Source organism: Macaca mulatta, chromosome X (genome assembly GCF_049350105.2).
Source record: "Macaca mulatta isolate MMU2019108-1 chromosome X, T2T-MMU8v2.0, whole genome shotgun sequence".
Taxonomy (NCBI): domain Eukaryota; kingdom Metazoa; phylum Chordata; class Mammalia; order Primates; family Cercopithecidae; genus Macaca; species Macaca mulatta.
The window spans coordinates 73,001,801-73,018,711 of NC_133426.1; the positions used below are offsets into that span (position 1 = coordinate 73,001,801).

At 37.9% G+C, this 16,911-nt stretch overlaps 1 protein-coding gene across 5 annotated transcripts in view; it reads right to left on the minus strand.

Annotated features, from left to right (window-relative positions):
• Nucleotides 1-11,421: 11,421 nt before the first annotated feature.
• The window catches only part of EDA2R (ectodysplasin A2 receptor), a 47,429-nt gene continuing 41,939 nt past the window's right edge, over nucleotides 11,422-16,911 (minus strand). For 2 of the 5 annotated variants that reach the window (XM_028841807.2, XM_028841809.2), the window contains exon 6: nucleotides 11,422-15,724. In XM_028841807.2, coding sequence (XP_028697640.1) covers nucleotides 15,342-15,724 — 383 coding nt within the window. In that variant the 3' untranslated portion in view covers nucleotides 11,422-15,341. The remainder of the gene's footprint in view (nucleotides 15,725-16,911) is intronic. The other 3 variants (XM_028841808.2, XM_015127601.3, NM_001193467.1) reach the window with 2 other exon arrangements.

Consider the following 16,911-nt stretch of genomic DNA (forward strand, 5'->3'; position numbering starts at 1 on the left):
TAGGATTGTCTTGGCTATACGTGCCCTTTTTTGGTTCCATATGAAATTTAAAGTATTTTTTTTTTCTATTTCTGTGAAGAGAGGCAGTGGTAGCTTGATGGGGATAGACTTGAATCTATAAATTACTTTGGGCAGTGTGGCTATTTTCATGATATTGATTCTTCCTATCCATGAGCATGGAATATTTTTCCACTGGTTTTTGTCCTCTCTTATTTCCTTGAGCAATGGCTCATAGTTCTCCTTAAAGAGGTCATTCACATACATTGTATGTTGTATTCATAAGTATTTTATTCTCTTTGTGGTAATTGTGAATGGGAGTTCACTCATGATTTGGCTCTCTGTTTGTCTCTTATTAGTGTATAGAAATGCTGGTGATTTTTACATGTTGATTTTGTATCCTGAGACTTTGCTGAGGATTCTTATCAGCTTAAGATTTTGGACTGAGATTATGGGGTTTGTAAAATACACATTCATGTCATCTGCAAACAGAGACAATTTGACTTCCTTTCTTCCTATTTGAATGCCTTTTATTTCTTTCTGTTGCCTGATTTCCCTGGCCAGAACTTCCAAAACTGTGTTGAATAGGAATGGTGAGAGAGGGCATCCTTCTCTTGTGGCAGTTTTCAAAGGGAATGCTTCCAGCTTTTGCCCATTCAGTATGATATTGGCTGTGGTTTTTTATAAATATTTTTATTATTTTGAAATACGTTCCATCAATACCTAGTTTATTGAGAATCTTTAGCGTGAAAGGGTGTTGAATTGTATCAAAGGCCTTTTATGCCTCTATTGAGATAGTCATGTGGATTTTGACATTGGTTCTGTAATGTGATGGATTACATTTATTGATTTGCGTATGTTGGACCAGCCTTGCATCCCAGGGATGAAACTGATTTGATTGTGGTGCATAAGCTTCTTGATGTGTTGCTGGATTTGGTTGGCCAGTATTTTATTGATGATTTTTTCATTGATGTTCATCAGGGATATTGGCCTGAAATTTTCTTTGTTGTGTCTCTGCCAGGTTTTGGTACCAGTATCTTGCTGGCCTCATAAAATGAGTTAGGAAGGATTCTTTTTTTTTTTTTTTCTATGCTTTGGAATAGTTTCAGAAGGATTGTTACCAGCTCCTATTTGTACCTCTGGTAGAATCTGACTGTGAATCGTCTGGTCCTGGGCTTTATGTTGGTTGGTAGGCTATTAATTACTGCCTCAATTTCAGCACTTGTTACTGGTCTATTCAGGGATTCGACTTCTTCCTGGTTTAGACTTCAGAGAGTGTATGTTTCTATGTATTGATCCATTTCTTCTAGATTTTCTAGTTTATTTGCACAGAGGTGTTTACAGTATTCTCTGATGGTAGTTTGTATTTCTGTGGGATAAGTGGTGATATCACCTTTATCATTTTTTATTGTGTCTGTTTGATTCTTCTCTCTTTTCTTCTTTATTAATCTGGCTAGAGGTCTATCTATTTTGTAATCTTTTTTTAAAAAAAAAAACAGCTCCTGGATTCATTGATTTTTTGAAGAGCTTTTTCATGTTTCTGTCTCCTTCAGTTCTGCTCTGATCTTAGTTATTTCTTGTCTTTTTCTAGCTTTTGAATTTGTTTGCTCTTCCTTCTATAGTTCTTTCCATTTTGATGTTAGTGTGTCAATTTTAGATCTTTTCCACTTTCTCCTGTGCCTATATAGTGATATAAATTTTCCTCTTAACACTGCTTTAGGTGTTCCAGAGATTCTGGTATGTGTATCTTTGTTCTCATTGGTTTCAAAGAACTTTTTTATTTCTGCCTTAATTTTATTATTTACCCAGTAGTCATTCAGGAGAAGGTTCTTCAGTTTCCATGTAGTTGTACAGTTTTCAGCGAGTTTCTTAATCCTGAGTTCTAATTTGATTGCTTTGTGGTCTGAGAGACTGTTCATTATGACTTCCATTATTTTGCATTTGCTGAGGAGTGTTTTTCTTCCAACTATGTGGTCAATTTTAAAATAAGTGCAGTCTGGTGCTGAGAAGAATGTATATTCTATTGATTTGGGGTGGAGAGTTCTGGAGAACTCTATTAGGTCCACTTGATCCAGAGCTGAGTTCAAGTCCTGAATATACTTGTTAATTTTCTGTCTTATTGATTTGTCTGGTATTGACATGTGTTGTTAAAGTCTCCCACTATTACGGTGTGGGTGCCTAAGTCTCTTTCAAGGTCTCTAAGGACTTGCTTTATACATCTGGGTGCTCCTGCATTGGGTACATATATGTTTAGGATACTTAGCTCTTCTTGTTGCATTAATCCCTTTACCATTATGCAATGCCCTTTTTTGTGTGTTTTCTGACCTTTGTTGGTTTAATGTTTGTTTTATCAGAGACCAGGATTACAACCACCACTTTGTTTTGGTTTCCATTTGCCTGGTAAATATTCCTCCATTTCTTTATTTTAAGCCTACGTGTGTCTTTGCTTGTGAGATGGGTCTCCTGAATACAGCCCATCAGTGGGTCTTGACTCTTTATCCAATTTGCCAGTGTGTGTCTTTTACTTGGGGCATTTAGCCCATTTACATTTAAGGCTAATATTGTGTGAATTTCTTCCTGTACTTATGATGGTAGCTGGTTATTTTGCCTGTTAGTTTATGCAGTTTCTTCATGGTGTCGATGGTCTTTTAAAATTTTGAATGCATTTGCAGTGGTTCTACTGGTTTTTCCTTTCCATATTTAGTGCTCCCTTCAGGAGCTCTTTTAAGGCAGGCTTGTTGGTGACAGGACCTCTCAGCATTTGCTTGTCTGTAAAATATTTTATTTCTCCTTTTCTTGCGAAGCTTAGCTTGGCTGGATATTAAATTCTTGGTTGAAAATTCTTTTCTTTAAGAATGTTGAATATTGGCCCCTACTCTCTTCTGGCTTGTTAGGCTTCTGCAGAGAGATTCGCTGTTAGTCTGATGGGCTTCCCTTTGTGGATAACCCGACCTTTCTCTCTGGCTGCCCTTAACATTTTTTCCTTCATTTCAACCTTGGTGAATTTGATGATTATGTGTCTTAGGATTGCTCTTCTCGAGGAGTATCTTTGTGGTGTTCTCTGTATTTCCTGAATTTGAATGTTGGCCTGTCTTGCTCGGTTGGGGAAGTTCTCCTGGATAATATCCTGAAGAGTGTTTTCCAACTTGGTTCCATTCTCTCTGTCACTTTCAGGTACACCAGTCATAGGTTTGGTCTATTCACATAGTCCCATATTCGTTGGAGGCTTTGTTTGTTCCTTTTTATTCTTTTTTTCCTAATCTTGTCTTCATGCTTCATTTCATTAAGTTCATCTTCAATCTCTGATATCCTTTCTTCTGCTTGATAAATTTGGCTATTCATTCTTGTATATGCTTCACAAAGTTCTTGTGCTGTGTTTTTCAGCTCCATCAGGTCATTTATGTTCTCCTCTGAACTTGTTATTCTAGTTAGCAATTTGTCTAACCTTTTTTCAAGGTTCTTAGATTCCTTGAATTTGGTTAGAACATATTCCTTTAGCTAGAAGGAGTTTTTTATTACCCGTCATTTGAAGCCTACTTCTGGGAATTCGTCAAACTTGTTCTCTGTCCAGTTTTGTTCCCTTGCTTGTGAGGAGTTGTGATCCGCTGGAGGAGAAGAGGTGTTCTGTTTTTGTTTGTTTGTTTGTTTGTTTTGTTTTTGAATTTTCAGCCATTTTGTGCTGCTTATTCCTCATCTTTGAGGACTTATCTACCTTTGGTCTTTGACGTTGATGATCTACAAATATGTTTTTTATGTGGATGTCTTTTTTGTTGATATTGATGCTATTCCTTTCTGTTTGTTAGTTTTTTCTTCTAACAGTCAGGCACCTCTGGTGTAGGTCTACTGGTGTTTGCTGGAGATCCTCTCCAAATCTTGTTTTCTTGGGTGTCACCAGCAGAGACTGTAGAACAGCAAAGATTGCTGCCTGTTTTTTTCTTGGAAGATTCATCCCAGAGGGGTACCCGCCAGATGCCAGCTGGAGCTCTCTTTTATGAGGTGTCTGTCGACCTCTGCTGGGAGGTGTCTCCCAGTCAGGAGGCATGGTGATCAGGGACCCACGTGAGGAGACAGTCTGTCCCTTAGAAGAGCTCGAGCACTGTGCTGTGAGATCCTCTGCTCTCTTCAGAGTTGGAAGGTAGTAAAGTTTAAGTCTGCTGAAGTTGCACCCGCAGCCGCCCCTTCATCCAGGTGCTCTGTCCCAGGGAGATGGGGGTTTTATATTTAAGCCCCTAACTGGGGCTGTTGCCTTTCTTTCAGAGATGCCTTGCCCAGAGAGGAAGAATTTAGAGGGGCAGAATGGTTATAGCAACTTTGCTGCACTGCGATGGGCTTCACAAGTATCTTTTTTTATAATGACTTATTTTCCTCTGGGTAGATACTGAGTAGTGGAATTGCTGGATTAAATGATAGTTCTACTTTTGTTCTTTAAGGAATCTCCACACTGTTTTTCATAGTGGTTGTACTAGCTTAGATTTTCACCAGAAGTGTAGAAGTGTTCCCTATTCACTGCATCCATGCCAACATCTCATTTTTGATTTTTTGGTTGTGGACTTGCATGAGTAAGTTGGTATCACATCGTGGTTTTGATTTGCATTTTCCTGATCATTAGTCATGTTTATCATTTTTATGTTTTTTTTGGACGATTGTATATCTTCTTTTAAGAATTGTCTGTTCATGTCCTTAACACGCTTTTTGATGGGATTGTTTCTTTCTGGATGATTTGTTTGAATTCCTTGTAGATTCTGGATACGGCCCTTTGTTAGATGTATAGATTGTGAAGATTTTCTGCCACTCTGCTCACTGTTTCTTTTGCCATGCACAACTTTTTAGTTTAATTAAATTCCAACTATTTATCTTTGTTTTTTATTTTTTGTTTTGTTTTTTGTTTTTGCTTTTGGGTTTTTGGTCATAAAATCCTTGCCTAAGCCAATGTTTAAAGGGGTTTTTCCAGTGTTATCTTCTAAATGTTTTAGTTTCAAGTATTAAATTTAAGTCCTTAATTCATCTTGAGTTGATATTTATATAATGTGAGAGGTGGTGATCCAGTTTCACTCTCTTACATGGGGCTAGCCTGTTATCCCAGCACATTTGTTGAAAAGGGTGTCCTTTCCCCAGATTGAGTTTTTGTTTGCTTTGTCAAAGTTCAGTTGGCTGTAAGTACTTGGGTTTATTTCTGATTTCTCTATTCTATTCCATTGGTCTGTGTGCCTATTTTTATACCAGTACCATGGTGTTTTGTTGACTATAGCCTTATTTTATAGTTTAAAATCAGGGAATGTAATGCCTCCAGATTTGTTCTTTTTGCTTAGTCTTGCTTTGGCTATGCCGTCTCTTTTTTGGTTCCATATGAGTTTTAGAAATTTTTTCGAATTCTGTGAAGAATGATGGTTGTATTTTGATGAGAATTGCATTGAATTTGAAGGTTGCTTTTGGCAGTATGGTCATTTTCACAATATCGTGTCTACCCATCCACGAGAATGGGATGTTTCTATTTGTTTGTGTCATCTCTAATTTATTTCAGCAGTGTTGTGTAGTTTTCCTTGTAGAGGTATTTTGTCTTCATGGTTATGTATACTCCTAAGTATTAAAAAAAATTTTGCAGCTATTGTAAAAAGGGTTGAGTTCTCGATTTGATTCTCAGCCTGTTCGCTGTTGGTGTATAGAAGAGCTACTGATTTGTGTACCTTCGTTTCATATTGGGAAACTTTGATGTATTATTTTATCTGTTCTAGGAGCATTCTGGAAGAATCTTTTGAATTTTAAAAGTGAAGAATCATATTATCAGCAAACATTAACAGTGTTACTTTCTTGTTACTGGTTTGGATGCCCTTTATTTCTTTTGGTTTTCTGATTTTTCTGGCCAGGAGTTCCAGTACTGTGTTGAAGAGGAGTGGTGAGAGTAGGCATCCTTGTTTTGTTCCGGTTCTCAGAGGGAAGGCTTTCAACTTTTCCCCATTCAGTATTATGTTGACTGTGGGTTTGTCATAGATGGCTTTTATTACCTTGAGGTATTTTCCTTGTAAGCCAATTTTGATGAGAGTTTTAATCATAAAGGAACCTGGACTTTGTCAAATCCTTTTTCTGCATCTGTTGAGATGTTCATGTGATTTTTGTTTTTAATTCTGTTTATGTGGTGTATCACATTTATTGACTTGTGTATGTTAAACCATCCCTGCATCCTTGGTATGAAACCCACTTGATCAAGGTTGATTATCTTTTTGATTTGTTGTTGGATTTAGTTAGCTAGTATTTTGTTAAGGATTTTAGCATCTATGTTTTTCAGGGATATTGGTCTATAGTTTTCTTTTTTGATTGTGTCCTTTCCTTGGTTTGGTATTAGGGAGATGCTAGTTTCATATAATGATTTCAGGAGGGTTCCCTCTTTCTCTATATTGTGGAATACTGTCAGTAAGATTGGTACCAATTATTCTTTAAATATCTGGTAGAATTCTACTGTGAATCCGTCTGGTCCTGGACTTTTATTGTTGATAATTTTTAAATTGCCATTTCAATCTTGCATCTAGTTAGTGGTCTGTTAAGGGTATCCAAGTCTTCCTGATTTAAGCTAGGAGAGTTTTATCTTTCCAGGAATTTATCTATCCCTTCTAGGTTTTCTATTTACATGTGCATAAAGGTGTTCATAGTAGCCTTGATTGATATTTTGTATTTCTGAGATGTCAGTTGTATTATCTCCCATTTTATTTCTTATTGAGCTTATTTGGATTTTCTTTCATTTCTTGGATAATCTTGCTAATGATCTATCAATTTTATCTTTTCCAAATACCAGCTTTTTGTTTCATTTTTCTTGTGTATTTTTTGTTTGTTTATTTGTTTTAATTTTATTTAGTTCTGATCTTATCTTGGATACGTTTTTTCTTCTGCTGGGTTTGGATTTGGTTTGTTCTTGTTTCTGTACTTTCTTGAGGTCTGACCTTAGATTTTCTGTTTGTGCTGTCTCAGACTTTTTGATGTAAGCCTGTAGGGCTATAAACTTTCCTCTTAGCACCACCTTTGCCATACCCCAGAGGTTTTGATAGGTTGTGTCACTAGTTAATTTAGAAGAATTTTCTAGTTTCCATCTTAATTTTATTCTTGACCCAGTGCTCACTCAGGAACAGGTTATTTAATTTTCATGTATTTGCATGTTTTTGAAGGTTCCTTTCGGAGTTGATTTCCAGGTTTATTTTACTGTGGTCTTAGAAAGTGCTTGATATAATTTCAATTTTCTTTAATTTATTGAGGCTCATTTTATGGCCTATCACATGGTCTACTTTGGAGAAAGTTCCTTGCATTGTTTAATAGAATATGTGTTCTGTGGTTGTTGGATGAAATGTTCTGTATATATTGGTTAATTCCATTTGTTGCATGATGTAGTTTAAATTCATTGTTTCTTTGTTGACTTACTGTCTTGATGACCTGTCTAGTGCTGTCAGTGAAGTATTAAAGTCTCCCACTATTATTGTGTTGTTGTCTGTCTCATTTCTTATGTCTATTAGTAATTGTTTTATAAATTTGGGATCTCTAGTGTTATTTGCATATATGTTTAGAATTGTGGTATTTTCCTGTTTGATGAGGACTTTTATCATTTTATAATGTTCCTCTTTGTCGTTTTAAACTGCTTTTGCTTTAAAGTTTTTTTCGTATGATATAAGAATAGTTACTCTTGCTTGCTTTTGCAGTAGATAGTTGGTTAGTGAATTCTTACCCATTCTGCAATTCTGTATCTTTTAAGAGGAGCATTTAGGCTATTTACATTCAATGTTAGTATTGAGATACGAGGTATCATTCTATTCATCAGGCTATTTGTTGCCTCTATATGTTGGTTTTTTGTTTGTTTGCTTTGGTTTTTTAAATTGTATTTTTGTTTTATATGTCCTGTTAAATTTATGCTTTAAAAAAGTTATGTTTTGATGTGTTTCCAGGATTTGCTTCAATATTTACAGCTGTTTTTAGCAGTTCTTGTAGTGCTGGCTTGGTAGTGGCAAATTCTCTCAGCATTTATTTGTTTGAAACAGTCTGTATCTGTCCTTCATTTATGAATGTTATTTTCACAGGATACAAAATTATTGGCTGATAATTGGTTTGCTTTAAGAGGGCCATAATCCTTTCTAGTCAGTAGGGTTTCTGCTGAGAAATATACTGTTAATCTGGTAGCTTTTCCTTTGTAGGTTACCTGGTGCTTTTGTCTCACACTTCTTAAGATTCTTACCTTCTTCTTAACTTTAGATAACCTGATGACAATATGCCTAGTTGATGATCTATTGGTGATGAATTTTCCAGGTGTTCTTTGTGCTTCTTGTATTTGGATGTCTAGGTCTCTAGCAAGGCTGAGGAAGTTTTCCTCAATTACTCCCCCAAATAAGCTTTTCAAACTTTTAGATTTCTTTTCTTCCTCAGAAATGCCAATTGTTCTTAGGTTTAGTCATTTCACATAATCCCAGACTTCTTAGAGGCTTTGCTCATATTTTCTTATATATATTTTTTGTCTTTGTTGGATTGGGTTAATTCAAAGACCTTGTCTTGGAGCTATGAATTTCTTTCTTCTACCTGTTTGATTCTATTGCTCAGACTTTCCAGAGCATTTTGCATTTTTATAAGTTCAATAACTGATTTTATATAACTGATTTTATAATAACTGATGGTATTTTGACACTAGTATGTGGTTCTTGGAAACTCTTAGGGTGTCTGATGTAGTTTTCCAAGCTGAACTCTATGAGAGACTCAATGGAATAAACATCCTCTTTTTTGAGGCCTGTCTTAAGGAGGCAGCTATGGTATAGTGGACAGTGCTGGGCCTCAGAGTCAGACAGTCTTGGGCTGAAATTCAGCATATCACTTGTGGCTGTATATTCACAGAAAAATTATTAAACCTTTGTGAACTTCAGTTTCTTCTTTTGTTAAATAAAGATTGTAAAGGATGCCTACCACCTAGGAATATCATGAGTATTAAATAAGACAAAGTATGGAAGTACAAAAGCACATGAGCAATAATCACTAAATATTGGTTTTTCATCCACCTTCTCTTTCACTGCACTACTCCTTAGAAAGGCGCTCTTAAGGAAGGTAATTCGCTCCCACTGGAAACCACAAGGAAGAAAGGCTTTGTAGAAGATAGCCAGATGACCGCACAGCTGCCCTCAGTGGGGATCCATTTTGTCCATACAGGCAGCATGTGAACTCCTAACACTCATGTGTACACAATTTCTGAGGACTTAAAAGACTAACTGCTGGGTATACAGAAACTTGCCAATCACACTGAGAACATAAAATGCAGCAGTATCATACCAGCCCAGAAATATGCAAGTGTTTTTAGTCCCCAGTGAAAAGGTTATTAACAATCACCTAAGAATCTTGTTTGACAGTTTGATAACTTGTCTGCTGCTTTGATCTATCTATTCACAGAGATCTGATTCCCCATGTCCTTCTGGGGTATAGAGTGGGGACTCACTGCCTTTTGACAGGCACAGACACACACTGAAATGAACTCCAAAACAGACAGGGGTTGCCTAAATGCTAACCCTTTCTATGCCTTTATTGTCATTTATAAATCAGAAGATTCAATTTCTCCTACTGTACCACTATTCATAATTTTATCAAATGAGAATGCAAGGCCCAGTTAGGATTTTAAAAATGCCTTTTCTCAGAGGCATGATAAATACACAAGCCCTGGCCTCTTACCGCCTGGTAATTCCAGTCACTTCTCCCCCATTCTGTAGTGGTTCCCTCAACAAACCCTTCTACAGCCTGTGATAGTATTTCCCAATATATCTTTTCCTATACACACCCCTAAGCCTTAGTGGTTTCCTCTGTCCTTTCTCCTTTGGTTTGAGTGATACCTTCTAAGTCTTCCTCCTCTAAGTTCTGCCTAGATGCTTTCTCTCCCTCTTTTCTCTAGGCTATGTAGGGTGTAGAGAGACTAAAAAGAAGAGAACTGAATAGGACTCAAGTTGTGTCTCTTTCTTTTGCACTGAATTGAGCAATTAAGTGGTGTGTGTGTGTGTGTGTGTGTGTGTGTGTGTGTATGAGAGAGAGAGAGAGAGAGAGAGAGAGAGAGAGAAAGAGAGAGAAAGAGATTGATTATGGAATCAACCCTGGTTATGAATGTTTTTTAGAAAGTAAATTAGTAAAGCAACAGTAGTCTACTCAGAGATGAGTAATCATAGAATATTTTTTAAAACAGCTTTATTGAGGAATATTCTACATATTATAAAATTCATTCATAATTTCATGTATACAAGTCAATGATTTTTATACACTTTATTGTGTGGGGCAGATATCACCATAACTAAATTTTAGAACATTTTTATCCTTTAAGTAAGATCCATCATGCCTACTAACATTTAATTTTTTCTCTCATGGCCATTCCAAGGCAACCATTAATCTACATTCTGTCTTGATTAGCATGCTTTTTATGGACATTTGATATAGATGGAATCATACAATATATGGTCTCTTGTATCTGACTTATTTTACTTGACATGATTTGAGGTTCATCTACAATGTATCATGTGTCAAAAGTTCAATATTTTTTACTGCTGAATAGTATTCTATTATATGTATATACCACAACTTTTTATCTATTCATCAGTTGATGGACACTTGGGTTGTTTCCACTTTTTGGATATTATAAATAATGTTTTTATATTTGTATACAAGTATTGTGTGTACATATGTTTTTGATTATATTGAGTATATATCTAGGAGTGATATTACTGGACCATACTCTAGCTTTAGCTTTTAGAGAAACTGCCAGACTGTTTTCAAAAGTGGCTATGTCATTTTATAATTCTACCAGCAATATATGAAGTTTCACATTTCTCCATATGCTTGCCAGCATGTGTTGTTGTCAAGATTATAGAATATTAAAGATGGAAGGAAACTTGATTTTCCTACCTCTTAAATTATAGTAAAGTATAGCATTCAAAATTAAATAGTGTCTCTTTAGGTGGTCTCTTTCACTTGGTAAGATTATCAACACAAATACAGGCCCTGAAAGGGTAAGGCAGTACTCTTAACAAGTCTAGCTAGAATATGCTTGTATTTTAAGAAATTATGAACAAAATGAACATACACACACACACACACATACAATCAAATTCCTAAAGATTTTGCAGACCTCAGAAGACGTACACAGTTCCCTTAGGACCATGGAACCCTGTGTGATAAGTATTAGTTTAGAACACAACAGTTTCTAGGAGATTCTTATCTCAGAGAAGAATATAAATGGCATAAACAATTTCAGAAAAAGAAAGAGAGCTTGTACTATAACCCAGATCTCCTGTGTGACAAGTCAGTGAATTCCATCACTACTGATGTCACGTCCAATGATCAGAAACACATTTTTTGCTGTGCTCACTGAGAAAAGACACACGAGCAAAATGATTCACCAGGTTCTCTGAAAGTAGAGGAATAAACAAGGTGTTTGGATATATTTATGTTTATTGGCCAATATGAAATGTTTGCAGAGTATCATAAACAAACACAGCCATGTCACTATCTACACATGTATATAGCTCAAGATTTAACAAAATCTCTATAAACCATTTATGAGAAAAAAATAATTAAAATGTACCAATATTCAATGTAAAACACCGAAGACCTAGCTAGTAAGGTGAGGTTGGTAGGGAGGAGGGAGACAGAAGGGATTATGATCTCAATGTGACAGGGCTGTATGTTGTGGAGGGGTATGCTGTAGTGCTGAATCCTTTCCTAGCCTGGATCTGAGAATCTTGGAGGAAAAAATTGTTTTCCCAGACTCACTCCTGTCAAAATTCAAGTCAAAGTATATGGAGAGAAAAACAGTAATCCAAAAAAAAAAAAAAACAAAAAAAAAAAACAAAAAACAAACAAACAAAAAAAACAATTCATTATCAGCAAATACCTCCCCTTCCTTACAAACAAAAACTACATTTTTTTTTTTTTTTGGCTAGTTCATTTAGAGACAACTTAACTACTGTTTAGGCTCAAGGTATGTTGAATATGTTTTTATCAAATGTACTTTGTGCTTCCACTAATAACCCCTTTGTAGAAAGATACATAAAAGCACAGTGCTCAAAGAAATAAGTCTCAGCATTGAAAAGGAAATCTGTAAAAAAAAACTCTCCTGAAGCAAATACTCAACTATGACATTTGCCCTGGCCAAACAGAAATTATAAAGAAAAACATCCTTCAATTCACCTTTACCCAAAATACCCTAAAATGCAAAGCCAATTGCCGCCTCCAATTGCTGAACCTCAAAAAGTTGGCATTAAGGTGATGCTGGGTATGACTTGGGCTGTTCACATAACATTCATGCCATGAGCAAGCACACTGAAGAAGGTTTACTCTGTCACTTTATCACATTTTTGTTGTTATTATTATTATTATTACTGTGTTACAATCATTATCTTTCCTCTAGAGTGGCAGTGTTAAATGTGAGCTTGAACCACTGCCAGCCACATGGCAACCTTTGAATACCTGCAGTCTGCTCAAATCCAATAATCCTCTGTCTGGATACTACTTCTACCAGAAGGTATAAACACGATCAGTGTAAGCCAGTGAGATAAGAATAACCTGTTGCTGTTGCAGAAAAAAAAAAAAAAAAAAAAAAACAAACCCAAAACAGCAAACCTAAAGGCCAAGGCCTAAAACCTTGGTTACCACATATTTGCTAATACCTGTGTGGGGCCAGACTGCTTGCTTGGTACCGGCTTGTATTTCAATTGCATCTAATCCTCAGTCCAGTACAATGGGACCTTTTTGCTTTTTCTCAAGTGCTTTTAGTAATCTGATCAACTGGTTGCCCCAGGGGCCCTTAATCAGTGTTTGCAGATGGACTAACCCAAAAGATGTATTTAATAAAATTCTAAAAGCAAAACTCTTGCTGTAGAGAACACTCTTTTGCCAGAGCGAGAACCTGGTGATGAAGTGCACATTCTGTCTAATGTACTTAATAAACCACCTAATACTTGTGGGACAGGAACTAGCTGTACAAGTTTCAGACAGATTCTCAGGTAATAAAGAATACAACCTCCAAGGAGCTTGTTTTTCTCTGAGCATGAGATGTATAGGTGGGAGCTAAAGGCAAAAAGACGATTGAGAAAGAATCAAAGGGGAACAGTGGTGAGAGAGCTGGGATTGAATTGACATTTCAATAGAAAGATGCATACTCAGATGTCCTTAAATGGATTGGGGGCTGTCTTTGAGGGACTGCTTGGGTGTAGTTTGGGGAACCCAGGCCCCAGAAGGAAGATTATTTTGACTCAGAAATGTTCTGTAAGGTTCCAAAATGGCAAACTTCAACCCTTCTCCCTGCTGAGGGTGGTGAGCACCTCAAATACAGGGTGAGGCCCCGGGGATCTAAAGGGAAAATGTTTGCCCTGCCTCATGCTGCAACGCAGCAGTCTGAGACATGAGCTTGGGAATTATGGCACCAGCCTCCCCCAAGATAGATATTAATACGTGTGTGTGTGTATGTATATGTGTGTGAGAGTGTGTGTGTGTGTGTGTGTGTGTGTGTGTGTGTGTGTATGTTGAGGAGGGAGGCTGTGTGGAGGAGCTAAAAGGGGAGAAGGGCTTGATTTTGTCCCTAAAGTGCTAGGTAGATGTGCTGACACAATTTTGAGAGGCTTACCTGACCAAAAATGCGGGCATGGAAACTCTACCTCATTCACTGTCCTCTCTCCTCTTCTCTATAATCAAGTTGAGCTAGGAACATGTCTGGTAGTCCCATGAATGTGGAATCTGGCTCCCCAGACTACAACAGGGAAGCAAGAAATGCTCCAGATCAGTCCTGGTGAATGGGACAGGATATGCCACATCTGTAGAGTATTCTGGTGGTATGGGACAGGATATGCCACATCTGTAGAGTATTAGCTCTTGCGGACACCCCATTTCAGGCCCCTGCTGCTGTTGTGGTATAGCAACAAGGAAGCAGAGTCCAGAGAGAACAACTGGCTGCCAGGAGCCAAAGAGACTTAGGGAGGGAGCAGATCAAGTTAGAAACATGTGGGTAAATGTCACGAGTACCCTTCTCTCTCTACCCCTCCAAATATCACAGGTTAAGCCAATGGTTGAGGATGTAATAGCAGAAACACATTACTTAGATAGGGATATGACAATTCTACCCTATTCTACATTGGTGAAACCATTTATCCTGAAGATGGGTTTAGTTCTAAGCTCCACATACTTTAGAAGAACCTAAAGTGGTATTCTCCAGAGAGGCAATGTTGTCTTCAAGCCTCTGCAGGGCTATCTTAAAGCACAGGAAACTGATGAGGTCTGTCTGGCACAAGGAACAGAGCCAGGATGGATAGGCGGGTACTATAGGGAAAGCTCTTTCTTACATTGAGCTCAAATCCACCAGTCACAATTGTATATGTTGTAATATACATTGAGTAGTAGTCAGCCCTCTGCCACCTCAAGTATGTGAGCAAGGACTACACAAACTCTTAGTGGGGATATTATAAAATGAACCCAAGCCTTGGAAAAAGAACTGGACTAGATAACCTTGAAGGTACCTAAGTTGACTGATTTGATATCAGTTATAACTTTCAAATTTGATATCACTTGTGACTTTCAAATGTACATTTGTTCACATTTTCTTAGGTTGGATGCAGGGAGCAGGGAAGACATTGGGAGAGCTGAAAATGTATTAACTGAAGAAATACAGAATTGAACAGTGCAAGATATTTGGTTAGTTGAAAACTGGGAATCTACCTACTCTTCTACCTCATGCTACGTAAGCCTTTGAGAAACCAACATTGGCTATCAAATGGTTGCAATGGTGGAGTTGGACCAACTCTAAAATGTAGTTCTTGCCCAGTTCTAGCCCACTAATTTGCTCTGTGACTTTGAGAAACTAACTTTCCCTCTCTGTGTCTCAGTTCCTGCCTCTGTAAAACGTAAAATGAAGGGATATACGCACAAGGTTTGTATAGTTATTAGGGAATGGAGGTTGATTTGAAATGTAGGGTTTCCAGATGACAAGGCTTGTATATTTTTTTTTCTACTGTGCCATATTGCTTGTACACATAAAGGGAGATACCTGAATATGACCATTAGATAGTGGCGCCCTGAGACAGCTTGAAAAAGGCCAGAATGGAGAGACTGGTGTCATGACAACCTTGCCAGTTCCCTGACAGCTGCAGACCCAGAAGTGTGATATCTATCTGACTTAAAAGTATAGCATCACCACTGTTGCCCCTCCACCCACAAGTGTTCCTAGCTTGCTGCTGTTCCTCCACTCCTAGTAAACAATAATATTCCAGAGGGGAATTCCTTGAGGCTAGTCCTTAATTTCTGTTTTGTTTTCTGTTGTTGTTTTTATTTTTTCTGATCCACCTTTCCAGCTCACCTCATTAGAGTTAAGGGCTGGGAACTTCAAAGGTCACATTGAGCTCCAGTCTGTCTCCAGTGCTTTCGGTTGTGTTTCCCCTCAAGGTCTCAGCTCCAGTATAGGAGGCAGAGCTGGAAAACTTTTGCAGGTCCAGCTCTGTGCATTCGATGGGGTTGTGGACCCAGTGGGAGTGGCTCTCTGAGGCGCAGGAGGCCGTGGTAAAGGAATCCTGTGTGGGGAAGCCACTAGTCGAGCTGCAGTCGTCCTCGAGGATAGGGTTAAGTGGCTGGGTCTGAAAGATGCTCTCACTCATTTGGGGCTCAGGACTGGTCTCCTTGCTGGGTGCCATGGGGAAGAGAGATTCCTCCTCTGCTGTTTTATCAGCCTGAAACTTCAGCGAACCTCCTGCACCTCGAAGCAGAAAGCCACTGGGTTACCCAAAAGCAGGGGCTCTTCTCAACTGGGCACTCGGTACTGAGCACAAGATAGGGAAAAGTCTGGGAGCTGATTCTTCCCTTCCTCTCCCTGGGCACTAGAGCACGTAGCACCAGGCTGAGGTGACACAGTTCAGAAACATACTTACATTCGGGTATCAGATTGAGGCTACCTGGTACTGGATCAGGTAAAATAATCAATTTCTCTAGAGAAAGGGACACCTTTGTGGGAAACAGGAATTTGATACCGTCTCCCTTGCCATTTAGTCTGGTCTTATGTCTATGTACATTAAGTTATATGGCAAACTAGACTCTGCAGATGGAATTAAGGTTATGGATCTCAAAATAGGTAGAGAATCCTGGATTACCTTATGGATCCAATGTAATCCTGTGTCCCTAAAAGCAGAAGAGGAAGGCAGAGGAGATAGAGAGTATCAGAGAGATGTGGCATGAGAAGAACTCACCATTGCTAGTTTTGAAAATAGAAAGGGGCCATGAGTCAAAGAATGTAAGTGGCCCTAGAGGCTTACAGCTGGCAAGGAAATGGGACCTAAGTCCTTTAACTGCATAGACCTGAATTCTGCCACCTTTGTGCATGATCAAGCAAACAGATTCTCTCCCAGAGACTCCAGAAAGAAACACAGCCCTGCTAATATCTTAATTTTGGCATTGTTTGAGACTCTAAACAGAGACCAAATTGAGCCTACTGAACTTCTGAGCTATGGAAACTGTGAGATAATAAGCTACTAAATGTGTGGTAATTTGTTATGGCCATGATAGAAAAGTAATACCCCCTTTATGCATGGGTCCAATTCAACATCAGGTCACAAACTGAGAACCTATGGGATGTGTTTGGCCTCTTTGCTTTGGTTGTGATTTTGTTCTTTATTCAAATTCATTGACTATGTTTTACACAATTTCAGTAAAAAAAAATCCAGATTTCTAAATTCTCTTGAAAATGTAGAAGATCTTGCAACATTAAATTTTTCCACGTGGTTACAAAGAGCTGGAGCCAAGTAGTGGGATTCCCCTTTTGATAAGGGATGTGCTCTCTAGTTTGCCACAGTTGCTACTTTTCTCTCTTGCAATCTTACATTGGATCTAATTCACACATACATCTCATCCCTGTATGTGTGTAAGTCAGTGACTCCTGAAAAACAGTTT